This window comes from Mus caroli, chromosome 11 (genome assembly GCF_900094665.2).
Source record: "Mus caroli chromosome 11, CAROLI_EIJ_v1.1, whole genome shotgun sequence".
In the NCBI taxonomy this organism is placed as follows: domain Eukaryota; kingdom Metazoa; phylum Chordata; class Mammalia; order Rodentia; family Muridae; genus Mus; species Mus caroli.
In genome coordinates, this window is record NC_034580.1 from 100,246,638 (window position 1) to 100,272,629 (window position 25,992).

A 25,992-nucleotide genomic window follows, 5' to 3' on the forward strand; every position below is an offset into this window, starting at 1 on the left:
CAGCCAAGGCTATAAACCAGCCCTGTCTCAACAGCTCACCTCCCTGCAAAATAATGCAGACAAGGAGAAGAGAGTTGCCTTGGTGACATGCTTACACATACATGCCTGTCATTCCAGTACCTGGGACCCTGAAACAAGAGGACTGCCATGAGTTTAAGACTTGCCTGGGCTGCGGAGCAAGATTTTGTCATAAAGGGGTGGGGCCTGGGAATGTAACTCTGTTAGAGCACTTGCTTAGCATATCTCAGGCCCCGAGTTCAATCCCCACCACTACAAAGAAAAAACAAAAAGTGTTTATCCATGTATGCCTAAGTTTTGATCTTACCATTGCAGCCTGACAGTGTGAAGCTTTGTTTTGTTTTGACTTTTGTTTGTTTGTTTTTTCAAGACGGTTTCTCCCAGCTGCCCTTGGAACTCACTCTGTAGACCAGGCTGCTAGCCTGGCACTCACAGAGATCCACCTGCCTCTGCCTCCTGGATGTTAGGAATAAAGGTATACCATGCCCAGCTTGTTTCTATTTTAGATATAGGGTCTCACTTGATAGCCCCGGCCTGGAACGTGTGGCCAATCCCCCTGCCTCAGCTTCCTGTGTTGTGGGGATTGACTTCAGATTTGCTATGAAGTCAGTGATGACCTCAAACTTGATACCCCTGCCTCTCCAAATTCTAGGATACAGGTCTATGTCATTAGATCCAGTTTGTGCAGTTCTGGGGTCCAGCCCAGGAATCTGTACCTCTTATAATAGGCACTGTACACACTGAGCTATATCCTCAGTCTTGGAGAAATGGTGTGTGTGTGTGTGTGTGTGTGTGTGTGTGTGTGTGTGTGTGTGAAGGAGAGAGGGCCTAGCAGTTAGAAGTGTCGTCTGCTCTTCTAGAGGACTCAGGTTCAGATCCCAGCATCCCTTACAGGTAGCTCACAACCTTCTGTCTTCAGCTCCAGGAAGCCCCCTGGCAACTGTGAGCCTACAGAACACACGTTTCTCACAAACATGGAAACTGCTGGCCCAGATTGGCACAGCCCAAGAGGAAAAGCCAACTTTTTCCCTTTGTCACTCACGGGCTGGGCCACTTCCCACAGCTTGTGTAGCCTCATCACAGTGACATCCACTCTCCTTCCCACAGAGAAGGTGGACCCTGGACCTGAGGCCACCTCAAGCTTTTCTCCCTTGTGGGTTAATGACTGGGAAAAGCAAGGGCAAGTACTTGGCTCTGTCTCCCTGAGCTAACTGCCTGCATCCCAGCCTCATGGGATGACCTCCAATGGAAGGTCAGCAGCTGATGCTGTGCTTGGCCTTGTCCCTCCTCAGAGACCTTCCCCTCCTCCCAGCAGTGGGGCAGACTCCCTTGGGTAGTCTGCCTCTGCTCTGATCTTCCCTCCACCATTCCCCTCCCCAGCAGGGGCCTCTTCAAGGTTTCATTATGCAACCTGATATGTTCTTGGCCCAAGACCTGCCTGGAGCCGTGGTCAGGAGTGTTCCTGTAGGCAGCTCTGGTGCTCACCACTCCTGTCCTTTGGAACCCAGAGGTGGCAAAGGCATCTGGATTCTACAGGACTGTTGGTTCCCCAACAGTCTCAGGACCCAAACTTGGGCGCAATGCTCTTTGTTAATGTCCAGCTCAAAGGCCCAGCAGTCTCTGGCTCCTGTGGTCCTTAGGGAGCTATCCCCTAAAGCAGGTGCAGACTTTCATCATTCTTTGGACCTCATGCCTCTCCCATCTGGGTCCCTCCAATATATTCTCTTTCCAGTCACTCTTTCCCACCCCTCTGCCTCTCTTTCCCACCTCAGGAAAGCTTGTGAGGTAGCACATGCAGGCCTGGAAGTGAGACACGGGAGGGGAGTGTGGAGAGCACTCTAAGTAGCCACTATTCCACTCTCCCATTCAAGAGGTCATTCAAGAGGTGCCTGCCCCAGGCACAAGTATTGAGAGATTTCCAGTATCTCAAAATAGTCCATTCAGGAATCTCTACCTTCAAGATGCTTACTATCAGGGGGAAACCAGAGGATGGTGTGACACTGATAACCTGCCTGACCAGTGTCAAGTGGAAGACAAGAAACTCAGCGATTCCTGCCGGTGTCTCCAGATTGTTCAATTCTAGCTCAATCCTCCAGGGAAGGAGACAGGACCAGGGAAACCAACTATGGAATTCTTCCAAAGAGATTGTGATGATAGATCTGTTTCTGGTGTCCCTAAGCTTTCTCTGCTCTTCCAGCCTTAAAGGGTAGGGGGTTCCTCTGAAACCCACCCTTTGCCCCAGCACCTTCCCTGGTAGCCATCTGATCTCCTTGTCCATGATCTCCTGCCCTTTCCTGTTCGTGAACGCTCTGCTTTAATGTGTTAACCCAGCATGTAGCCTGTCCCTCTCTGTGCAGGGACGGTTGATCTGCAAATCCTGTGGGCCACCAGCCCTAGAAGGTGTCCTCTGACAGGGCCTTTGCCCTCTGCCCTCTGCTCCCTGGTGGGAAGTAGCCCGAATTCCACCACTGCCCTATCTTTTGGGATTCCCTCCTCACCTCCAATACCAATCCTGAGATTGTACAATGGGCAAGCCACCTAGACAGTTTAATGTAGACAAAATTTCCCTAGTGACATGGCCTAAGCCAAAGCCAGATTGACAGCAGGGAACTCTGTGTACAAGCCATTCCTTGGGATGACTTGTTTATCCTATGGATCCTGAGACCCCTGCGGGGAGGCTGGAGACAGGGAAGCTGAGACCAGCCAACAGCAGACTCTGTGGGCCAGCTGGGAGTCCTAGCTTGTGCCCAGGTTCAAAGGGCATCTCTATTTTTAGACATGGACAAAGAAAAGAAATTTAATTTCTTGCCTCTTATGCAATTTTTTATTTGGGGTGTTTTGTTGTTAAATTGATGCTTTGCTTTTAGACAGAGTCAAACTATGTTACCCTGGCTGGCCCTAAATTCGCTATGTAAAACAGGGACCAGGCTGGCTTTGAACTCACAGACCTGCCTCTGTGTCTGTCCCATCTCATTGCTGGGATTAGTCATGAACTGCCATATCCAGCCCTTATGTAACTTTTGAAAACAACCTCCTGTTCCTCTTCTTTTTTCCTCTTCTTTGTTTTTTTGAAATAGGATCTTGCTGTGTAGCCCAGGCTACCCCTGAACATGTAATAATTCTGCCTCAGTTTCCCCAGTGCCAATAGTATAAGCATAGACCCACGACACCCACCTGTGTATGGTCTTGCTGGTGACTCCTGGGACACTCAAAAACCCAGAGGAGGCATGTAGCATGATTATCATTCTGTTTTTCCCTCTTGATATGTACATGTGCACACAGTACAACCACACACATACACATGGACACATGTGTGCACACATACTCAAACCAACATACACATGCTTGTGTGCATATGCACACATATACACACGCACATGCACACCTACACATGTGCTTGCACATACACAAACACATATGTGTGCATGCATGTGCACGCACTAATGTGCTCTCCCTCCCACTCTTCCACAGTGTTTTGTCCTTTTTAATTTTCCGAGTAGAATTTTATTTCCTAAGTTCTTTGGGCTTCTTTCACATTCCCTCCTTCCCCCCATCTTTCCCTGAATCCCGCTCCCCCCCCTCCCACCAGCCTCCCTGTTTCTGGACATAATTGCCATGCAGGCCTTCTTTGGGTCTTTCCGCTGCTCAGTGGACACTTGGCAACCAGCAAGGCTGCGGCTTCAGCAGAGTGTTTTTGAGGCTCAGAACCTAAATGTGTGCCCAGGCCTCCGTTCTCCTGCCTCTCCCTGATCTAGATTTCTGCTGTGTCCACTCTAAGTGGTCCAGGTCTGCAGTGCCAGTCTGTCCTCGGCGGGCTGGATCTGGTGCAAGCATAGTTTGTTTTGCCTAAATGGGAGCGTGTTTATTGGCCTTTATCAGCTGTCGACATGGCAGATGTTGGAAAAATGCTATAGTGAAGAAAGCAAGCACTCACAGGGGCGTCTCCTGAGGGGGTGTCCACAAGGCGGTGTCTCCCAAGGGGACATCTCCCTGCCATACTTTTAAAGAAATGCCTGTTCTTCCTGCAGCCTGAGGGTTTTTGTCTCCATTCACAAACACGTTCTCTTTAAAAGTGATATTCATGAATAATTTCTACTGTTGCTCTTTGCTCTTGAAGGGGCCTTTGTAGGCCCCTCACCCCTCCTACAAAGTGGTTGGCTTCACGAAGGGTGTGCCAGGACAGGGTTTTGGCATAGTCCCCAGGGTGTCACGGGACCAGGGGATGATCTCACTGGGTCCACCATCTGCCCTGCCTGGCCAGAGGCTGCATCGGGAGGGCCAAGAGGCACCACGTGCCCTGGGTATTTTCAAACAAGAACCTTTAGAGAGAGCTGGTAATTCTTTGGCTAATGGGTGTTTCTCCCCTTGTAGGCTCCCAATTCTATAAAACTCCAGAGGCTTCTGCAAGGGCAGCCTCAGGCAGAGTATTATTATAACACAACCTGAAGCAAACCTGTACCATTTGAGGATCTGGGATGAGTTGAGACATTTGCCCAGAGAGGCTGTTTGGTCTGAAAATACAACTATCCCATAAAGGTTTAGATGCCCCCATAAGGCTTTAATGATAATTACCAGAGACAGCCCTTATGTAGCTCTTAAAACACATGTATTAATTGATTAACTCCCACATCTTCTAGATATCTGAGGCTCAAAGAGGTTGAGTGACTGACCCAGGGTCACACAGCTAGTAATGAAGGATCCAGGCAGCCAAGCCAGACTTTGCCCTGTCCTGTTGTGAATTCTGTTCCTGCTGCCACCACATAGAAAGAAGGAGGTGGGGGCAACCAGATATGGTGGCACGCATCTGTACTCTGAGCACTTGAAAGGCTCAGGAAGAGGATCAAGGGTTCAAAGCCAACCTGGGCTGCATAGTGATACCCTGCCCCCACCCCTCCGCTGAAGAGAGAACTCGAACCTCAGTGTCCTTGACCCAGGGGGTCATTTCTTCCTTCCATGTGTTTGTGATGGACACTGTTTATTTTCTGTCTGTCTAAGGCTACACCAAGTTCAGGCCATTCATTACGGAGGGACAACTGCTCCTTAGCCACGGCTCCTGACACTGCCCTGCCCCCACGCCCCTCAGGACATGTCCTCAGACTCAAAAAATAGGAATGAAGACATCTAAAAAAATTGCTACCTTCCCTCCCCCAATTCTCCTCTTCCTTCCCCAGCTTCCTTGTTATCCCCATCTAATGAAATGTCTTCCCAAAAGAGAGCCAATTTCGGCCTGTTTCCTGTGGCCTTTCAAGCCCCTGCCTCCCCCACTGCTTGTGGGCAAATCCCCAGCAAGCTGAGACTCTCCGGTGGAAAGTTCCAGACTCAGTTTGTCCCCCCAGATCTGCTTCCTCTTTCCTGTGCTCACCCAAGGACAGCACTAGGAGTGAGGAGCCAGCACCCCAATCTTCCCCAGGGTTGCCCTTTACCCCACCTCTGCTGAAACCACCCCACAGGTCCCCCACTTCCCCTCCCCTCCAACTGACCCACCCAGCTTCTGGATGCCTTCTCTCACCTCTATCTAAGCAGAGTTCAGGTTAGCCCTGAATGCATCTCTTCTGGATAATCCTTATCGTCTCTATTTTCTTTATTATTTCTTTATTTTTATTTATATGAGTACACAGAAGAGGGCATCAGACCCCATTACAGATGGTGGTGAGCCACCATGTGGTTGCTGGGAATTGAACTCAGGACCTCTGGAAGAGCAGTCAGTGCTCTTAACCGCTGAGCCATCTCTCCAGCCCCTTCTCTATTTTTTTTTTTTTTGAAGTCTCCTTATTGTGTGTCCATGTGTCATGGTGACAGGTCTCTTCAGGCTACTGCAGTACAGCCACTAATGTGCCACCTCTCACATGCAGTATTTTAGTGACACTCACAGCCATCCAGCATGACTGCAGTAGCTCTGCCCTGTTACACAAAAAAAAAAAAAAAGACCCTGCAGTTTGGATGGGAAAGGCGGCCTCAACATCTCCCCTCTGGTGAGTTTCCCAGCTGACTTAAACATACCTGGCTTTTGACTTCACACTAGTATTCTGTCTAGACAAGTCTAGGGCGAGATGTGAACCAAGAATCTCCCTCAGGGTGATTCAGATTCCCCAAGCTAGAAAGTTGGAGAGTGGGCCACCCATTCACCTAGTAAACTAAGCCCGATGCATTCTGGGAGGAGGTGGGAGGAGGTTGGGGTCGCCCCATTCCGGTTCAGAGAGGCTTGATGCGAAGAGGCCATCTCTGATCCTGAGGTCTGACTTCAGGGGAACCTGGCTCAAAAGGAGCAAAGGGGGTCCCCCTGGGCTCTCCTGTGAGCCTCCCTAAGCCCCTGCCAGGAAGATGAGGGTGTGTTCTTCCAGGTGCTGTCAGAACGACAGATGAGGGCTGAGAGGAAGGTTCAGTGGGTAAATTAGCACTTGAGGTCAAGCATTCGGACCTGAATTGGAATCCCTGTTTAAAACCAGACACTGTCACACTGAGTGTCTGTAATCCCCGTTGAGTCCAGAGGCAGAGACAGGAGACTCTCTATAACCTGGCAGACCAGCTAACCTGACAACCCACAAGGCGAGAGGTGAGGACTGACACCTGAGGTTGTCCTCGGACCTCCCCATGCACAATGTGGCCACGTAGGTCTGCAGTTAGACAAAACCTCACCCAGCGTCAGACTGAAGGCAGGGTGATTTAAGGATAGAATTGAAGAAACGCACAAGTAGTACCTGGCTATAGAATTATTTGCTCTTATTAAAGGAAAATAAGCAGGGTTTACAAAGAGGGAGGCTGCAAACCAGGTATGGTAGCTCTTGCCTGTAATCCCAGCCCTTGGGAGATTGTGACAAGAGGATCGGGAGTTCAAGGCCAAGCTGGCCTACATATAAGACCTTGTCTCAAAAGACAGGGGAGAAATGGAATGGAGGATTTAAAAGCTTCCCTTATCCATCCAGGCCTCCGCGTTCAGAGGACTCGGGTAGACTTAAAGTGGTGACAGAGACGCTGCTGTCTCTTGAACCAGTCAGGCTCAGCAACCCACCTCTACCACCATTAGGATATGTCACATAATAGCTCCTGCCCCAAAATTACTTGGGTCTGGGGTGTGTTTCAGTGACAAAGCAATTACACTAAAGACACACACAAACACACACACACACACACACACACACACATCTCAGCAAGGGAAAGTAGAGGGAAACCAAAGCCACACAGACAATGCAGACTTTTTTTTTTTTTNGGGGGGGGGGGGAAGGGAGAGTTGAGACAGGGTCTCACTATGTAGATCATGTTTGTCTTGAACTCATAGAGATCCGTCTGCCTCTGCCTCCCGAGTGCTGGGATTACTGGCGTGCCCCACCTTTAATGCTCAACTATTTGGACATATCAGTGGTTACAAGGCATTTTAGTTCAAACAAGCAAACAAAATCCCCAGAAACTCTTACTGTAAAACCAGAACTGTAGCCAGGCATAGTAATACACACCTCCAATCCTAGCAAGGGGCGGAGGTGGCTGGGAGGGAGGGTCAAGAAGGAAGATCATGAGTTCAAAGCTATCGTGGGCTATATAGCAAGATATTTCAAAAATACCAGAACTGTCCTCACGGGCACAATGTATGACTTTTCTACCCTGGTGGACAGCAGCCAGCTGACATCAGCCATGGCATCTGTGTGCACACAGCAGCACCACCTCCTCTCTGGAGCGACTTCCCTTCATCTTTTTACACAAGTGCCCGATTGTTCTCCCTTGATAGAGGCTCAGAATCATTTCATCTCATCACCAACGTGAGTCTCCTCTGTGTACGCTCAGTTTTCTCACATTTAATTCGGCCATTTTGCTTGATACTTGGGTCCGTTATTGCTCTGTTCTAGAAAGTTCCTTGGTAAACTGCAATGTGATATGACGATGAGCTCAGAGGTCAGCCTTGCAAGAGCACCTGTCCTCACCTGCCTTGTTAGAGAGACGAGTGGTGACATCCAAAAGGATGTGTAACTTATGAGCCTCCAGAACCTGGCCTCAAGAGGGCCCTTAAGCCTTGGAGGACGATCTTGTCTTTCAGTGCAGCCTGATCCCCTGGCTGTTCTGTGTCCATACGGGAGGGCTTTCCTCGATGCCTTGGCTCCAGTGGTGGCAAGACTGCCTGCTGCTTCAGCCACCTTTATATGAAAAAGTGCAGGAGCTGGACCACAGGCATTTGCATCTAGAGTACGAGAAGGGCCTCAGAGGAATCCAGGTTTTTATTTTCAACTTTGGTTGAACCAGTGTTCTCACACTCCTTAGCTGACATCAGCTATTGCTGATAACTCATGGAACCTCAAACTTGACATGTAGCTGAGGAGAGCCTGTGTCTTAGTCAGGGTTTCTATTCCTGCACAAACATCATGACCAAGAAGCAAGTTGGGAGCCGGGCTTGGTGGCGCACGCCTTTAATCCCAGCACTCTGGAGGCAGAGGCAGGCGGGTTTCTGAGTTCTAGGCCAGCCTGGTCTACAAAGTGAGTTCCAGGACAGCCAGGGCTATACAGAGAAACCCTGTCTTGAAAAACCAAAAAAAAAAAGAAGCAAGTTAGGGAGGAAAGGGTTTATTCAGCTTACACTTTCACATTGCTGTTCATCACCAAAGGAAGTCAGGACTGGAACTCAAGCAGGTCAGGAAGCAGGAGCTGATGCGGAGGCCATGGAGAGATGTTACTTACTGGCTTGCTTCCCCTGGCTTGCTCAGCTTGCTTTCTTATAGAATCCAGCCCAGGGATGGCATCACCCACAATGGGCCTCCCTTGATCACTAATTGAGAAAATGCCTTACAGCAGGATCTCATGGAAGCATTTCTTCAAGGGAGGCTCCTTTCTCTGTGATAACTCCAGCTTGTGTCAAGTTGACCCATAAAACCAGCCAGTACAGTTGGAATTCCCTCCGTCTCCCAAGTGCTAGGGTTTGAACCCTGTCTCTTTGAATACTTTCTTCACGGCTTCGACAAATTAATCTTTCTAACCTATGGAAGCAAGGACAGCAACTAGCTGTTGTAGCCATTGAATAAACCAATACCAGGAACCACTTGCAACAAGGTTTCTGCCCTTAGGAGAATCCTGCTTCCTGCCTACAGACACTGACAGATTCGAGGGGAACAGAACAGAAGCAGAAGAGAGATGCAGTGAACACGCCAAAAAAAAAAAAAAATAGCCTCTTTTAAAAGATTTCCTACTTTATATGGGAGCGTGTTTTACCTGCATATATATTTTGTGCCACATGCATGCCTGTGCCCACAGAGATTAGAAAACAGCATTGGGCCTGGTTGTGAGCCACCAGATGGGTGCTGGGAACCAAACCTCAGTCCTTTGGAAGAGCAACAAGTGTTCAAGTGTTCTTAACCTCTGAGCTGTCTGGTAAGCCCTTGATTTTTTTTTTTTTTTTCCCAGACAAGGTTTCTCTGTGTATAGCCCTGACTGTCCTGAAACTCTCTGTAGACCTGGCTGGCCTCAAACTCAAGAGACCCATCTGGCTCTGCCTCCTAAGTGCTGGGACTAAACGCGTGTGCCACCAAAGCCCAGCTCAGCCCTTGATATTTTTTTGAACCCAGGTCTTTCTGTGTTGTCCCAGTTGGCCTTGCTAGTGGGGTGGTCAAAACTAACCCTTGAGAGCAACATCCATTGGGAGGTAATTTGGAAACTCTATCTCTACTTGCTTTTTACCAAATCTGCCTGCTATCTATTTTAGATTTAGTGGGTTTCTTTGGGGCGATGGGGTTGTTTGTTGAGACACATATGTTTCTATGTATATATGTAGGTAGGTAGGTAGCCTCAACTGGCCTCGAACTCCCAGAGATCTGCCTGCTTATGCCTCTCAAGTGCTGCTAGGGTTAAAGGTGTGTGTAACTACTCCCAGTTAGGATTTGTTGTTGTCGTTAAAAGAAAAACAGACAAACAACACTTTATGGACATAATTATCATGATGTAAAAGTGATATTTCAATACATTCACAAAGCAATGCAGTCATCCCTTTTAACCGGAGGCCAGTTTGGGTTTTTAACCGGAGGTTGGTGAGGACGATCCCTCCTTCCTTAGAAGCAGAACCTGACTGTGGCAGATCCGCTGAGTCACAGCGACGGTGTCCGAGCTGAACCCGGGTCTGGCGTCTGGCGCCCCCTAGCGAGGCCTGAGTGCGGCAGAAAACCCCACTTGGCGCTGCCCGGAGCACCCCACTCCGCTCCACCCCCGCACCCAGGAAGCTGCTGGGTCCAGGTCTTACAGGCGTCTGAATCACAAACCTCAGACCAGCCTCACCCCGCCCTTTTACAGGGGAATGATGGCTTGTGGGAAATGCAGCGAGCGATGTGAGACAGTCGCTTAGAAATGGGTTTTAGTGGCAAAAGATCTGAGTTCGAACTCTGCTTGCCCTTGCTACACGGGTTACTCAACCTCTCCGAGCCTGTTTCCTCACATATGAGAAGGTACTAATTATTCCTTCTGGCGTGGTTGTACGTCAGACATGATGCTGTAAACTGCAGGGGCTGGAGTTTAGAACCACTGTATTTAATTATACAACTACCTAAGGGTGTTGAGGCCCCTCTCTTACCCAAGGAGCTCTCCAGCAGCTCAAGGGCTGGTTATAAGCCGTTTTGCCAGGAGCAGGACCCAGGCAATGAAGCTATTGTAGCTACATCTATTCAAGAAACAAACCCCAGACTAGGGCAGTCTGCAGTCCAGGGAGTTTCCCGTCCCCCTTGGGAAGAAGCCTGGAAGATCTGGGAGCTAGGAAAGATCAGGGCTTCCTTCTGGAGCCTGAAGGGAACTGCTAATTGGTATTTGTAGACTTCTCCTGCAAGTTGAAACTCCAGATGGGAAATCACTCCCCAGACCCCAGCACCACTGGGAACCTTGCTCCCAGGGTAGCAGGGTTGGAAGCCAGAGGGTATCACTCATGTCCTCCGTAGACTGTCAAGTCCCTGTGGCTGCTTGCCCATCAGGGATTCTCATCCGGCCCACCGTAAAGGTTTACAGTGAGCTCAGAGGCTCTGCCATGGAAAGAAGCTGAGGGGAAAATAACAGACAAATTCAAGAGAGCAAGCAGGGACCCAGGAGTGTTTCAGAGAGTTAGCAAGGTGGCCAATTACTTTGGGTTCCCTTGCCCACCTCCTGACACTTGAGAGGGCCACCCAAGATGGCAAATGGGCTGTACAGAAGACAGAAGGACCGATGTCTTTGAGCCTGAGTAGCCGCTGTTCTTCAGGGACAGAAGGACCTGGGGCTTCATCTGCACATCCCTGTGCCTCCAAAGGTCGGGGAAGTGCATCTGTTAAGGTGGCAATAGTCATGTCAATGGAGATATTGATCTAAAAGGATAGCCTGCAAGGGCTCCCGAGGGGCCTATGAGGAGCACTCTGTCAACAACTGCCTTCTTTGGCAGGTGTCTGATAAATACTTCCTGGTGCCAGGTCTTGAGGCTCTGAGGCAGGTGTCCCACGTGCCTCTTCCACTCCTGTGTCATCAATGTGGCTCATAAGGCTGGGAAAGTGTCATCCCTCTTGCTCTCCAGGGATCTGTTCTTTCTGGGGTTTGGTCCAGTGAAACCTCAAGGATATTCCAGAACATTCTTTTCTTTTCTCATCACCCTCCCTCCCTTCCTCTTCTCTCTTCCTTCTGCCTTCCCTACACTGCAGATGGAACTCAGGGCCTTGTACATGCTAGGCTAGTGTTCTACCATGGAGCCCCATCCCCGGCTTGGCTTGGCTCCTAGGTCCTGAAACCCCAGCCAACCAAGCCCAGCCATGGAGGGTATAAAGAAGGAACCGGATCCTAAGGGCACCTGCCCTCCCAGGACTGGGGACCTTACCTACTTACACAGTTTTTCCCATCCCCCACAAAGGAAAATCGTGACCCTTGAGATGTGCACGGTTTATTTATTTTACATAGTAAATAGTAGCCTGTGTTTTTAAGGATGATTTAATTTCTGCCCAGACCCTGCAATTCATCCTGCTTCTGGGGGGCGTGTCTGGACTTCTAGCCCTGACCGGAAGGTGGGATGTGTGCAGGGGCAGAGGGATCATTAGGAGCTGAGTCATGGCCTGGATGGTGGTGTATGCGTGGGTTTAATGAGACAACTGAGCAGTCGGACACACCCTGGACCACCATCCCCAATCTACAGGTAACCTGCAGAGCATCACCCAGATGCTCGAGTGATTCTTGGCTCTCCAGCTCCCACGATGGGATATGTGGAAACTTCTAGAAACAGATGAAGACAATCCAACATGGAAAGCAAGCAAAAACTCCACGTTGAGAATACAGGATGTCCAAGAACATACCACCCTGAATGTGGGTGATCTCATCTGATCTCTTAGACTCTCCACAGGGTCAGACCTGACTGGTACTTAGATGGGAGAATATAGAGAGGAGTCGCTGTGCAGGGATTCTTGCTGGTAACTTATTTATTTACAGATTTTTATTTATTTTTTTAAAGAATTATTTATTTATTTTATGTATATGAGCACACTGTAGCTGTCTTCAGACATACCAGAAGAGTGTGTGGGATCCCATTACAGATGGTTGTGAGCCACCATGTGGTTGCTGGGATTTGAACTCAGGACCTCTGGTAGAGCAGTCAGTGCTCTGAACCTCTGAGCTATCTCTCCAGCCTCCTAATTACAGATTTTTAAATAATAATAATAATTATTATTATTATTATTATTTGGAGAGTATAAAAATTATACTAGAGAAGGGACAGCAGTTAAGAACACTGGCTGCTCTTCCAGAAGACTTGGGTTCAACTCCCATTACCCCATGGCAGCTCACAAGTATCTGTAATTCCAGTTCCAGGGAATCTGACCCTTTCACACAATCATACCGGCAGGCAGAACAACAATGCACATAAAATAACTTTTAAAAGAAAAGAAAATATACTGGAGAAGAGACGGGTCTGGCCATCTGCTGGTCCTAGCACTCAGGAGGCTACAACAGGAGGATTGAGAGTTTGAGGCTCACCCGGGTCTCAAAAGTACAATGAAGGGCTGAGGAGACAGTTCAGTGCATAAAGTGCTTGTAGCACAAGAGTCAGGACCTGAGTTCAAATCCCCAGAAACCACATGAAGCTAGACACAAGAGCATGTGTCTGTAATGAAGGTGCTCCTACGGCAGGCACATTGGGAGATGGGGACTGAAAATGACTGAGAGGACCTAGCCAGCTGTGAACAGCTGGAAGAAAGCAAGAGACCCTGCCTCAAATAATGTGGAGAAAGAAGGCAGACTCCCAAGGTTGGTCTCTCACCTCCACCATATCCTGAGGCACCTAAGCACACATAAGTGGCGCGCGCACACATACACATACACACACACACACACACACACACACACACACACACAAGTGCGCATGCGCACTCTCACACACACTGATTGAAAAGATAATACATGCCAGGTAGCTCTGGTGCATGCCTTTAATCCCAGCACTTAGGAGGCAGAAACAAGTGAATCTCTGTGAATTCGGGGTCAGCCTGGTCTACAGAGGGTTTAGGTGTTGCCTGAGGAGTAACACCTAAAATAGATCTCTGACCTCCACTTACACATGCACACACCAATAAATTAATAATAATTTTAAAAAGTGTAATACCTCTGTATTGATAGAAAAAAAAAATCCCCTGGTCAACAGAGTGAGTTCCAGGATAGCAGGGCTCTGTTACACAGAGAAACCCTGTCTCAGAAAATAAACCAAGATGCTACGGAGGCAGGCTGGAGCTGCTGCCATCTTCACGGCCCATGGTAAACAGGGAGAGCTTGCTGGCCAGAAGAACGTGAAGAAGCAGAGCGACTCAGTTCAGGGAAAGCACGGAGAAGATGGGTTTCTGCCCGCAAGCAGAGGACCAAGAGACCATGCAGCAGAAGCAGAAAACAGGCAGGAGGAACCCAAGTAGCTTCTGGCTTCCTGTCCGACTCTCCTGCCCTGCAGTGCCTGGAGCCAGTCCCACCGTGCTCCAGTTTCTTCCTGTAGTGTTCACAGGTCCCTGCAATGATGGCATTCCCTTTGCCCCGAGTCTGCAGCGGGTTCCTTTTGTGCTTCCTTCCCTCAGGTAGCCTCTCTCCCTCTGAGCCACTCCTGAGGTGGGGATGGGGGTGGCTACCCCTCCCCAGTGCTTTTTATTTCTGTAGGGCGCACCTCAAAGTATTAAAAGTAGCTTTGTATAAACAAAACAAAACAAAAACCATAAAAACAATGAAAAAATTGTAATTTCAATAGAAATCAGAGCAGGTAGTAGAAAAAAATTCCCTAGAGCTTATTAAATTAAAAACTTCTGGCTGGAGAGATGGCTCAGTGGTTAAGAGCACTGACTGCGGCAGGGTGTGGGGGAGTGTATAGGGGACTTTTGGGATAACATTTGAAATGTAAATGAAGAAAATATCTAATAAAAAATTGAAAAAAAAAAGACCACTGACTGTTCTTCCATAGATCCTGAGTTCAAATCCCAGCAACCATATGGTGGCTCACAATGAGATCTGACGCCCTCTTCTGGGGTGTCTGAAGACAGCTACAGTGTACTTACAAATAATAAATAAATAAATCTTGGGGCCGGAGCAAAAAGGGCCAGATCGAGAGGGGAAAAAAAGTCCCAGTTGTTTGTGTTTTGCCTTGGTTTTCAACTTGACACAAGCTAAAGTTAACCAAGAAGAATGACCATTGATAAAGTGCCTTCTCTATCAGCGTGTCTGTAGGCAAGTCTGTGGGGTGTCTTCTTGATTGATGATTGGCATAGGTGGGCCTAGCCTACCGGGTGCCGTGCCACCTCTGGACTGGTGGTCCTGAGCTGTTTGAGAAAGCAGGCTGAGCCAGCCATGAAGAGCAAGACAGTTTGAGGTGTTCCTCTGTGACCTCTGCTCCAGTTCCTGCCTTGAGGTTGCTGCCCTGAGCTTCTGCCCTGACTTCCCTCCCTGATGTGTGACCTGGAAGTTGTAAGATGAAATCAACCTTTTCTCTGATTCCGTTTTGGTCATGGAGTTTTATCACGGCAGTATAAATCCAATCAAAGCAACGTGAATTGAATCGCCAGTTAGGAAAGTGCAGCCTTAGGGAAGGGAGCGTCTTCTCTCAAGCAGTGATCTTCAGCAAACAGAACGGCCCTGTTGTCCTGTCCCTATGGTGTCCCTTTCCCTTACCCCTCTTTGCCTAGCCATCTAAGCCCCTGTCTTTGGTGTACTTGTGGATTTTAATCACCTGCCTAACTGCACTCTGACTTTGAAAATCAATCTACCAGTTTCTAAGCCACACATCCTGCGCCTATGTCTTCCTTTTCATCTCCTTTACCCACATCTAGTTCTGACCTTTGAATCTCTCCCTGGACATGGTTGTCACCCCTATGCCAGCAGGTACTCTTATGTCCCATTAACCCTGCACATTGCTGCCAAGTTCACCTTAGGGTACCTCTTTGGTTCGGTCCCTGCTGCTGAGCAGAGTCCAAACCAGCCACTTCCTCCTCCTCCAGACATTGCTATGCCCTGCAATTGACTCGATTCATCACTGACTGGGTAGACATGCAGGGGCTGGAGGAGGATGCTAGCAGATCTTCCCGTCTAGCTGCAAGGCAGGGCGCTACCTCTGTAAAGATGCAAGCGCAGCCTGCACAGGGGCCTGGGTTCCATAGTCCTGGCCATAGTCAGCTGGCATTCACAGAACAAAGCAGCCACTCTCTTCCTCCCAGCCTCCTTTCCTGAGGAGAGAGGCCCTGCAATCACCTTCCCTCCATAACTACTTACAAGTCAACAGCACTTCTCAGTGATATGGAACCATAGGGAATGACTGTAAGTCACTGCCTCATCTGCCCCATCTTCTTATGGTTTCAGATATGAACTAATGAGATGGCAGATGACAGGAGACAAAAATGTCACCTGCTTTAGTGGGGATGCTGAACACTCATTGAGACTGGGCATCAGTTTTGCCGGATGGGAAACTGAGGTTCTCCTACTGTGACCTGCGGGGAAGGGTGGCTCTCTCCTTGTCCCCAACTCCATACCCTAAGAAGTCAGATGACTAGACTCAGCATCCCACCTGTAACCAACTCCGTTGCCTTTTTTTCCTCCAGGCTTTGAGCCAGTATGACTGACCCTCGCCAGGAGTTTGACACAATGGAAGACCATGCTGGAGATTACACTCTGCTCCAAGACCAAGAAGGAGACATGGACCATGGCTTAAAAGGTCAGTGGGGTGGACATACACAACTGGCCAGTCACAGTGGAACACAGTCTGTGTTCACCTCAGCAGGAGCTGACAAGAGGGTTCAAATCCAAGATTTTAAAGGAGTTGTTCATACCTTACAATACTAGGGCATCAGGAGAAGGATGTCTCATTAATTAGAATGGACTAAGAAAAGTAAAAATTAGAGTGTGTTGAATATTCACCTCCCCAGATAGCATGACAAAGGTGTGGGTGGGGGACGAGGGGGGGGTGCTGTCATTCTCAGCTCTACAGGAGTCCTTAGCTACACAAACCTGGCCATCTGGACTCTGTCAGGCCAGAGTATGACGGCACCAGGTTGGGTGTGACATGTTGCCACTATCCAGAAATTCCAGTATCCAAGTGGCAGAGGCAGGAGGATTGCTGCCAGTTCAAAGCCAACCTGGTGTGTAGAGTGAGTTCGAGTTCAGCCAGGACTACATAGAGAGATCCTGTCTCAGACTGTCTTAGGGCTAGAGAGATGGCTCAGTGGTTAAGAGAACTTGCTGCACCGGGCATGGTGGCGCACGCCTTTAATCCTAGCACTTGGGAGGCAGAGGCAGGCAGATTTCTGAGTTTGAGGCTAGCCTGGTCTACAGAGTGAGTTCCAGGACAGCCAGGGTTATACAGAGAAACCCTGTCTCAAAACCCCTCCCCCTCCTCCAAAAAAAGAGCACTTGCTGCTCTGCTAGGGGACCTGAATTTGGTTCCTAGCACCCAGTCAGCCCACACAATCTGTTAACCCCACTATTCGGAGACTGACACCCTGCACCTACCTACCTTGCATTCGCAGATTTACATACATATGCATAAACAAAAATAATGAATGTAAATATTTTTGTTTTGTTTTGTTTGTTTTTTCAAGACAGATTTCTCTGCCCTGGCTGTTCTAGAACTCACTCTGTAGACCAGGCTGGCCTCGAACTCAGAAATCTGCCTGCCTCTGCCTCCCGAGTGCTGGGATTAAAGGGGTGCGCCACTACTGCCTGGCTGGATGTAAATTTTTAAAGCACTTCTCAGATTTAGTTTAATTAATTAAACTGCATTGGCCTCTGCAGAGTCTATAATATAGTCTTCTGCCTCTGTTGACTTGGCCTCGAACTCTTTCAAACTCCTTCAAACTTGATGGTTGTCAATTTCACTGTGTGCGTGTGTGCAGGAGCTGTCACACACACACACACACACACACACACACACACACACGAGAGAGAGAGAGAGAGAGAGAGAGAGAGAGAGAGAGAGAGAGCGTTGCTGATCCTTGGAAGGTGCTGTGAAACAAGACTGTACTGTACTGCCTAGGGCTGTTCTCTCCCCAAAGAAGCCAAAGACACCTAAGAGATTCTCATCTTGCTACCACAGGTTTAGGATGAGCTGTTTGTAGGCGTGGCCTGGCAGCTTTGACTTGGCAGGAGGTATCACAGTACCAACAACAGCTCAGATAAATGAGTGACACGAGAGACTGTTTTGAATGATGACTAGAGACGACATGCTGAATATACAGTGTCTTAGTGGATGCTAAACATTGGGCTATGAGTAGATGCAGCCGGAAAGGCTGTGGGGTGGGGGAGGTGGTTACACAGGCTCCTGAATTAAAAGACGCTGATGTGTAACACTTTCCAGACCTTCGAAAGGGGCTTCTTCTCCCTTTTCTTTCCCTCTAAGGATAATGTAAATGAGGGGGATGGGAGTCCACAGTGAGTCTGAGGTCAACCTAGGATACATGAGACACTGTGACAAAACGAAAGAAAATAGGAGAAGGGCCCTTCTTTGCCCGGGCTCTGAAGGAGGCTGGGAGGTGTCTCATCACTCAGTACCTGAATGCCTTTGGCCTTTCTGCTTTGTGTTCTGCTTTGTACATAGACCCAGCTGCCCCTCCACCACCCCAGAAGCCCAGAATCTCACTGTTGCCCAAGGGACAGCCTTCATCTCCACTGAATGCCCCAGCCACACTGCCACCTAGCAAGTACCATCCATGCTCAGTGCTCCCTGCCCATTGATTCCTCAGGGCCCTGGCCAGACTTTATATGACTTTCTGTAGCTCCCAGAGGAGCTTACACTATCTCATCTAATCTAGACCTCCTTGACACAATCCCCAGCAGCTTTGTGACTTGAACTCGATCCCTGCTTTGTCCAGTCATCACCAAGGATGGAGAGGTGCTTGTCTGTCTGTCTGTCTGTCTGTTTATTTGTCTGTTTGTTTGAAAGACAGTCTCTCTACATAGCCCTAACTATCCTGGAACTCACTATGTAGCCCTAGCTGTCCTCAAACTCGTGGATCTGCCTGCCTCTGCCTCCTGAGTGCTGGCATTAAAAGCATCACTGCCATACCCATCCCAAGAGCCATTTCTTGTGTTACAGCCTTGCCGTGGCAAGCATGGCCCTCAGGCCAATAGCCCTTCCCTACATGTGTCCAGCCTCACACACACTGTACCTGAGAATGGTTCTCGCTCTTCCCATGGTTGAGAAAACCAGCCACCATGAGTGTATGGCTTCTATCTTCAAGGCGTCTCAGGAGTAAGGAAGATGTGGCCTCCTAGGTTGGCAGAGCTCTGTCCTGAATTCTATCAGAATTCTGTTTTCAAGGACAGCAGATGGAATGGGCTCCAGGTGGGACCCCTCTTTGCCAGGACAGTGGATGTTCAGCCTGAACCTGATGGGGTGGGTGTGTTAGTTAGGGTTTTATTGCTGTGAAGAGACACCATGACCACAGCAACTCTTATAAACGAAAGCTTTTAACTAGGATTGATAGTTCAGAGGTTTTCAGTCCACTGTTATCATGGCAGGAAACAAGGTGGCACGCAGGTAGACGTGGTGATGGAGAGGTAGCTGAGATTTCTACATCTGGATCAGAAAGTAGAAAAAAAATGACAGTGACATACTGGCCAGGCCACAAAGTGCACCCCACAATGATACGCTGCCTCCAACAAGGCCACACCTCCTAATTATGCCACTCCCTGTGGGGCCATTTTTATTCAAACCACCACAAGGGGTGTTAAAGTGTTATGGAGCACAGGGTGATATGGGACTTCCCCCCTCCCCATGGCCAGAGCATTTGTTCCTCTGTTACAATGGGCAGCTGACTCTTAGAGCCTCTGGAGAGTCCCAGCCAACATCTGCACCGTAACAAAGAATAAAGAAAAGGGCTGGTGAGATGGCTCAGCGGATAGGAGCACTTGACCGCTCTTCCGAAGGTCCTGAGTTCAAATCCCAGCAACCACATGGTGGCTCACAACCACCCATAATGAAATCTGATGCCCTCTTCTGGCACAGCTGCAGTGTACTTATGTATAATAATAAATAAATCTTTATAAAAAAGTACTCAGGATCGACTTAAAAAAAAAAAAAAAGAGGTGGCATGCCTTTAATCCCAGCACTTGGGAGGCAGAGGCAGGCGAATTTCTGAGTTCGAGGCCAGCCTGGTCTACANAGTGAGTTCCAGGACAGCCAGGGCTACACAGCGAAACCCTGTCTCGAAAAACCAAAAAAAAAAAAAAAGAACCACATGTATTCCTATTGATACACAGAGCTACCCTAAAAACTCTTCAACCAAGATGTCTTATTTAGGGTTTCCTTAGTTGTGAAGAGATACCATGACCAAGGCAACTCTTAGGACAGCATTTAATTGGGGCTGGCTTACAGGTTCTGAGGTTAATTGGGGCTGGTTTACAGGTTCAGAGGTTCAGTCCATTATCATCATGGTGAATAGCATTGCAGTGTCCAGACAGTCAGGGCTCTGGAGTAGCTCAGAGTTCTACATCTTGTTCCAAAGGCATCTAGGAGTAAGATCTCTAAGCTCACCCGCACAGTGGCATACTTCCTCCAACAAGGCCACACCTCCTAACAGCCACTCCCTGGACCAAGCAAATTCAAAGCACCACACAAGGTGAAGTAAACACCACCAGAATGGCCACCTCCCATGATGAGTCTTACTTGCTGGACAAAGAACATTATCCCTGCTTCGAGCACAGCCATGCTAACGAAAGCCTAGGGGAGTCAGCAAAGAAAATCCTTCAGCCATTATGGGCATGAAAGTGAGCTTAATGAGTTCCCAGAGCTGAACAATGAGGAGCTGTGACCTGAAGGTAGAGAGGCCACTGGGAAGACCAGAGAGGGCTTTCTGCTCACACAGGAGCAGGCCTTCCAGATACCCTGTCAGGTTGTCAGTATAAGGGCTTTGCTTCCGTTGAACCTGGGCGATTAAAAGGTATATCTTCACACACCAGGAGGTGGTCTTGTACACCTTTAATCCCTGCACTCAGGAGGCAGAGGCAAGCCAATCTCTGTGAGTTCAGGGCCAGTATGGTCTACAGCATGAGTTCCAGGATAGCCAGGTCTACATAGAAAAACCCTGTTTCACCCACATCCTCATCCAGGAACCCCAAGAGTGGAATATGGTTGTGTTAGGGGCACTGGTCCCTTCCTGGTTTGATCATCGGGCTACAGTGTCCACACTAAAGAGATTACAGCTCAATAGGACACAGCTCTCGGGTTCCTCTTGAGGTCTGAGGGCTCACTGTATATGTTCCAGAGTCTCCCCCACAGCCCCCCGCCGATGATGGATCGGAGGAACCAGGATCGGAGACCTCCGATGCTAAGAGCACTCCAACTGCTGAAGGTGGGGCCTCCCTACTCCCACCACTTCATTCATTCAGCTTACCTTGCTTTGAGCTTTCCCTCCCAACTCCATGCTACGCACTAGGATTGCGGCTGCACACTGTGTGCCACCCTCCCGGCTGCACTCGCTGCTTCCTATCCTGATGGCTGAGATGCGCTAGCCCAGTGCTTTGCAGGGTAGTGAGAGCGGGGACCTGCTTCTATGCCTGGCTCAACAGTGTGCGCCTTGAGCATCATTATCGTGCGTGTTGCCCTGAATGTTCCATGCTTGAAGAAGCTGGTCTGTGTAGCACAGCGAGGCTCACACACAGCTCAACAGGGTTCCCGTCCTGAATCTGCTACCTTCCATGACCCCCTCAGAAGCCTCCACCTTACTTTTCTTTCAGGGATTCAAAGACCAGAATGCTCATTTGGCTGAGGAGGGGGCAGGTCAGAAGTCCCCCGCTCATCTGTTAGGAGCGGGTTTTGGTGTGGCATCTTCGTTTCTTGGGCTCTGGATTTTGGGCACGGAGTATGTTTCATCTCTTGTAATCTGTTCACTCCAGATATGTGGTGTCTAGGTTGTCGTAAAGCTCCTTGTCTTTTTCCTGAAATGCTCCCTGGTCGGCTGTCTTGCTTCCCAAGTGGGTTAGTTGTAGTGCCACTGTTGGCTGCTGGAACCCAAAAGCTCTACCAACTGAAGAGGCTTTTTGCCTTGCAATCATAAGATACCCGGACATGGGCATATCTCCCTAACGCCATGTATGCGCTTCTGTCTTTGTCTTCTGCCATCCTACGTGGACTGTTGCTTCATTGTTGAAGAATAGCTGCTGCACTCCCAAACACTGTCATCTGCCTTGGAACAAGAACCATGGCTGGTGAGACAGCTCAGAGGATGAAGGTGTTTTCCATGCAAGCCCGGGGAGCCGAGTTCAATTCCCCAGAACCTTTGTAAAGGAGGAAGGACAGAACCGACTCCACAAAGTTGTCCTTTAAGTTCCCACACATTGTGATGGCATGTGCCCACAAAGATGTATTACACACGTGTTCCATAATAATGAATGAAAGACAGGCGGTGGTGGTGCAAGCCTTTAATCCCAGCACTTGGGAGGCAGAGGCAGTCGGATTTCTGAGTTCAAGACCAGACTGGTCCACAGGGAGGACTCCAGGACAGCCAGAGCTACACAGAGAAACCCTGTCTCAAAAACAAAAAACAAACAAACAAACAAACAAAAACCCAGCAAATAATTAGAATAAGAATGAATGAAATCAGCGGGGCGTGGTGGCGCACGCCTTTAATCCCAGCACTCGGGAGGCAGAGGCAGGCGGATTTCTGAGTTCGAGGCCAGCCTGGTCTACAGAGTGAGTTCCAGGACAGCCAGGGCTACACAGAGAAACCCTGTCTCAAAAAAAACAAAAAAACAAAACAAAACAAGAATGAATGAATGAAATCAAAACAAAAAACAAACAAACAAAAAAACAGTGCAAAACAGTCACCAAAAGGACCCCTAAGAAGCCAATGTGTTGTTGCCAGAATTAAATCAAGAGCTTTCGATTATAAGCTCCTCCTGGAAGTTTTCACTTTCATTCAGTGGCCAGAACCGGCTCTCTGGCCACCATGGGCTGCAAGGCTGTCCCCACCTTGCTTTTGGATCCATTGAGTAGAAGAAATCAAGGAAAAGGGACATGGAGAATGGCTTTTAACTAATCGTCCATAGCTCCTCCAGCCTTCCAAGGAGGCTGGAGCTTCCACTCTGAGCCCTTTCTGCAGCCCTGAACATAGCTTGGGCGTTCTGTTACAGAAAGAGAATTTGGCCAGGCCCTCTCCCACAGCATCTGCCTTTGGATAAATCCAGAACATAGCTGTCAAGCTCCTGCCAATTGTTCGGCATGCTGGCCCATCCCCGGAGGATGCAGGTGGCATGGCCCTTAGCCTGGTGACAACCTCCTGGCTAGATTTCCTTTGCCCTTCTGAAAACCAGTGATGCAAGACACTTCCTGCTCATCCTGTTAGAACAGTTCTGCAAGCTGTCTGCCACCCTGAGAAAGCCTTGGAGCCAAAGCTGGTGCAGGCTTCCCAAACGTGGCTTTCACTGCTCTGTCACCATCGTCCAGGAAGAAACAACCCACTCATGCAGTCTGGACCTGTACATGTGTGGGCCCCCACATGCCTCACTCACCCTCAGGGAGGGAGGCAGCCCAGGCTGAGCTCGGCTAGCTGTTTTATCTGCACCAGACAGGATCATAAGGAAAATAGCCTTTGTGGACTAGCTGTGTGAAATTCTGGGAATCCCTTGAAACCAGCCACTCCTTGGGTGTGCCTCCCATACCTAGTAGAGAGGCCAGGGGTTCCGGAGGAGCTAAAGTGCTTGCTTTGAAAAGATGCCCCCAGTTCCTGGTCTGGGATCTCTTATCTCTTGCATCATCAAGGAAACTAGATCTGGCCTGGTTGTTGCCACATAAGGAACTTTGTGCCTTTTAATGAGATGTGAGGAGGTTGGGGGCAGGGAATTAGAAGTGGTTTTAAAGGTCACCTACAGATGGCACTCTTGTTCTACACTTGTGGAAACAAAGGCTAGGGTGACAAGGCTTACTCAAAGCCCCACAGGAAAGCGGCTCAGTCTCTTTCTCAGCTTCCTCATACTGCCTGATGAGTCCCAGGTGCGGGGCCCCTACATTGCAGTGAGGATCACACAGATGACCCCCAGGACTCAGGCTGTGTCCCTCGTCATACTTACATGAACCCTGTAGGCTTTCCAGGCAGGGGGTCCTGTTAGTGTGCTTCCTGGGGAGATGGGCAGGAGGACTGTGGCCCTGCTTTGAGCTGGCTTTTCTTGCATGTGGCTGGCAGGCCCCACTCCTTGCACTGCCCCTGCATAAGCAGAGGGGTGACTGTTGGTGGTTTCTAGACGTGACTGCGCCCCTAGTGGATGAGAGAGCTCCCGACAAGCAGGTCGCTGCCCAGCCCCACACGGAGATCCCAGAAGGAACCACAGGTGAGGGTGAGCTCCGGAGCTGCCGGGGGCCCAGCTGACCTGCCTTGGATAGGTCACCCTCATAGTCGGGTACAGCAGATGAGTAAGCGGCTCTGGCTTCTGGGGCTCCTGGATACTTAGCAGTGGCGGCCTTGGAGTCAGACTGCCTCCCACAAGGCTACAGAGTCCTCTGATTCCTCTGGCCCCCACCTCAGTCAGTGTGCCTATTAGAAATGTTCTCAACAGGGTTCTCCGGGGAAGGTTTCCTGCCTTCTTCACACTTTCTCCAGGCCCAGCAACAGTAAGTAGCAAGTCACCTTTAGGAGACAGTTTACTCCCAGGAGCACCAAGCAGGCTACAGCAACTACATAACTGAATCCTTCTGACGGTCTAATGGGATGGTGCCGTTGTTCTGAAATGTGACCTCACGTCCATCTTTCGGGCTCAGAAGAATCCTGGGCTCGGACTCTCAGTCCTTCATAAGTCATCCTGGGGGGGACAGAGGACTAGGCAAGAAATCATCACAGCCCAGAACCCCTGGTACTTTCCCTTTGTGCTGTCCTCCATGGCCTCATGGAGAACTCCAGCAGTTAGCAGGATGAACCCGAGTTGCCCAGTTAGCTACCGAGACATGCCTGATCTCACCGTGGCAGAGATGGGAAGACCCCTTCCTGAGGAGGGCCTCTCTGCAACTGTGCCAGTGACTCCTCTTCCTTGCAGTGATCAAATGTCTGACGAAGGCAACTCTAGGGTCTCTTAGGGCTCATCGTGGTTTTAGGGGAGGGACTCCATGTGGTGGCGGCACGGTGGCGGTCACACCGCATCTGCAGTCAGGAAGCAGACAGCAGTGAATGCTGGTGCTTAGCTGGCTTTCTCCTTTTTCCCCAGGACCCCAGCCCATGGGATGGTGACACCCATATTCAGGGTAGGTCTTCCCTGCTCAGTTAAACCTTTCTGTGAATACCCCCGGCAGATGCGCCCAGGGGTGTGTCTCCTAGGTGGTTCCAAGTCTAGCAAGTTGACAATGAAGAGTAAGCACCCTAGGAGCCTATAGCCAGCCTTCTCTCGCACACCCACAGAGAATGCCCACTACAGAGCCACCCCCGGCTTTCAAAATGTGTTTCTGCTTTGCAAAGTGATTGACTGGCAGTAGTGGCTTTTGAGACAGATGGGGTTAGATGTTCTTAAATCCTGGCCAGGCCTCAGCCTTGCACATGAAGGATGCTTGAAGGTCTCAGGACACCTTACGGGGTGAAGTCATGGGTCACATGATACTTTTTGTCTCTGGCTATTCTTTCAAAGGTTTTTGTTTTTTTTTTAAAGATTTATTTATTTTATGTATGTGAGTACACTGTCACTGACTTCAGACACACCAGAAAAGCAAATCAGATCCCATTACAGATGGCTGTGAGCCACCATGTGGGGGCTGGGAATTGAACTCGGGACCTCTTCATGAGCAGTCGGTGCTCTTAGCCACTAAGCCATATCTCTACATTCTACATCAAAGTTTTGTCATTGAAGAAGTTTGTCCTCCATTTAGGATGAAAGCTGTAGACTTCCCCACCTCTCCTGGGTAATCAGAAATGCTTTATAGTCTTCCTGGTCTCAAAACAGGCCACAAAGGCCAGGACACAACTCACTTAGTTGGTGGACTGCCTAATTTAGCATACATGACTCCCAGGGCATCCCCCACCATGCTATAGATTGAGTGTGATGATGGAGAAGGAAGCCTCACAGCTTCCTTCATCTGAATGGCCAGTCAGATGTGACAGTCAGGCCCACAGCCTTGTTCTAAACCAGCCGCTGCTCTGAGCTAGTGCGGGGCAGGTGGGTAGGAAGGGACAGTGGCATCTCTGTGGGAGCTTAGAGGCCATCTTTTCCCATGGAGCATCTCCTGAGTGCCCAGACACCTGACAGAGGTGACCCAGTGAGGAAAGCTTTGTTTTGACTCATGGGCTCCTGTGGTCTCCTTGGACAGAGCATTGCCTGTGGTGGAGGAAGCTCTTCTTGATAGATAGAGAGCCCAAAGGAGTGTAGCTTTGGATGTGATTTCTCCTTCCTTCCTCTGCCTTCCATATTGCCCCAACCCCCAGCCCATGGGATGGTACCACCCACATTCAAGGCAGGTCTTCCCTTCAGCTAATCCTATCTGTATGTCTCTTCAGACACAGCCACTAGTGGACCACAACAGCCCCTGGGTGGTTCTAGATCTAGGCGAGTTGACCTTGAAGATTAGCTACCACAGAGACCTTT

The 25,992-nt window shown here is 49.4% G+C and overlaps 1 protein-coding gene across 14 annotated transcripts in view; it reads left to right on the forward strand.

Moving 5' to 3' along the window:
- Positions 1 to 25,992, forward strand: part of Mapt (microtubule associated protein tau) — a 103,799-nt gene that overhangs the window by 37,073 nt on the left and 40,734 nt on the right. For 6 of the 14 annotated variants that reach the window (XM_029483476.1, XM_029483465.1, XM_029483466.1 and 3 more), the window contains exons 2-4: positions 16,041 to 16,153; positions 20,700 to 20,786; positions 23,674 to 23,760. In XM_029483476.1, the coding sequence (XP_029339336.1) occupies positions 16,054 to 16,153; positions 20,700 to 20,786; positions 23,674 to 23,760 (274 nt within the window). In that variant the 5' untranslated portion in view covers positions 16,041 to 16,053. The remainder of the gene's footprint in view (positions 1 to 16,040; positions 16,154 to 20,699; positions 20,787 to 23,673; positions 23,761 to 25,992) is intronic. The other 8 variants (XM_029483468.1, XM_029483469.1, XM_029483474.1 and 5 more) reach the window with 2 other exon arrangements.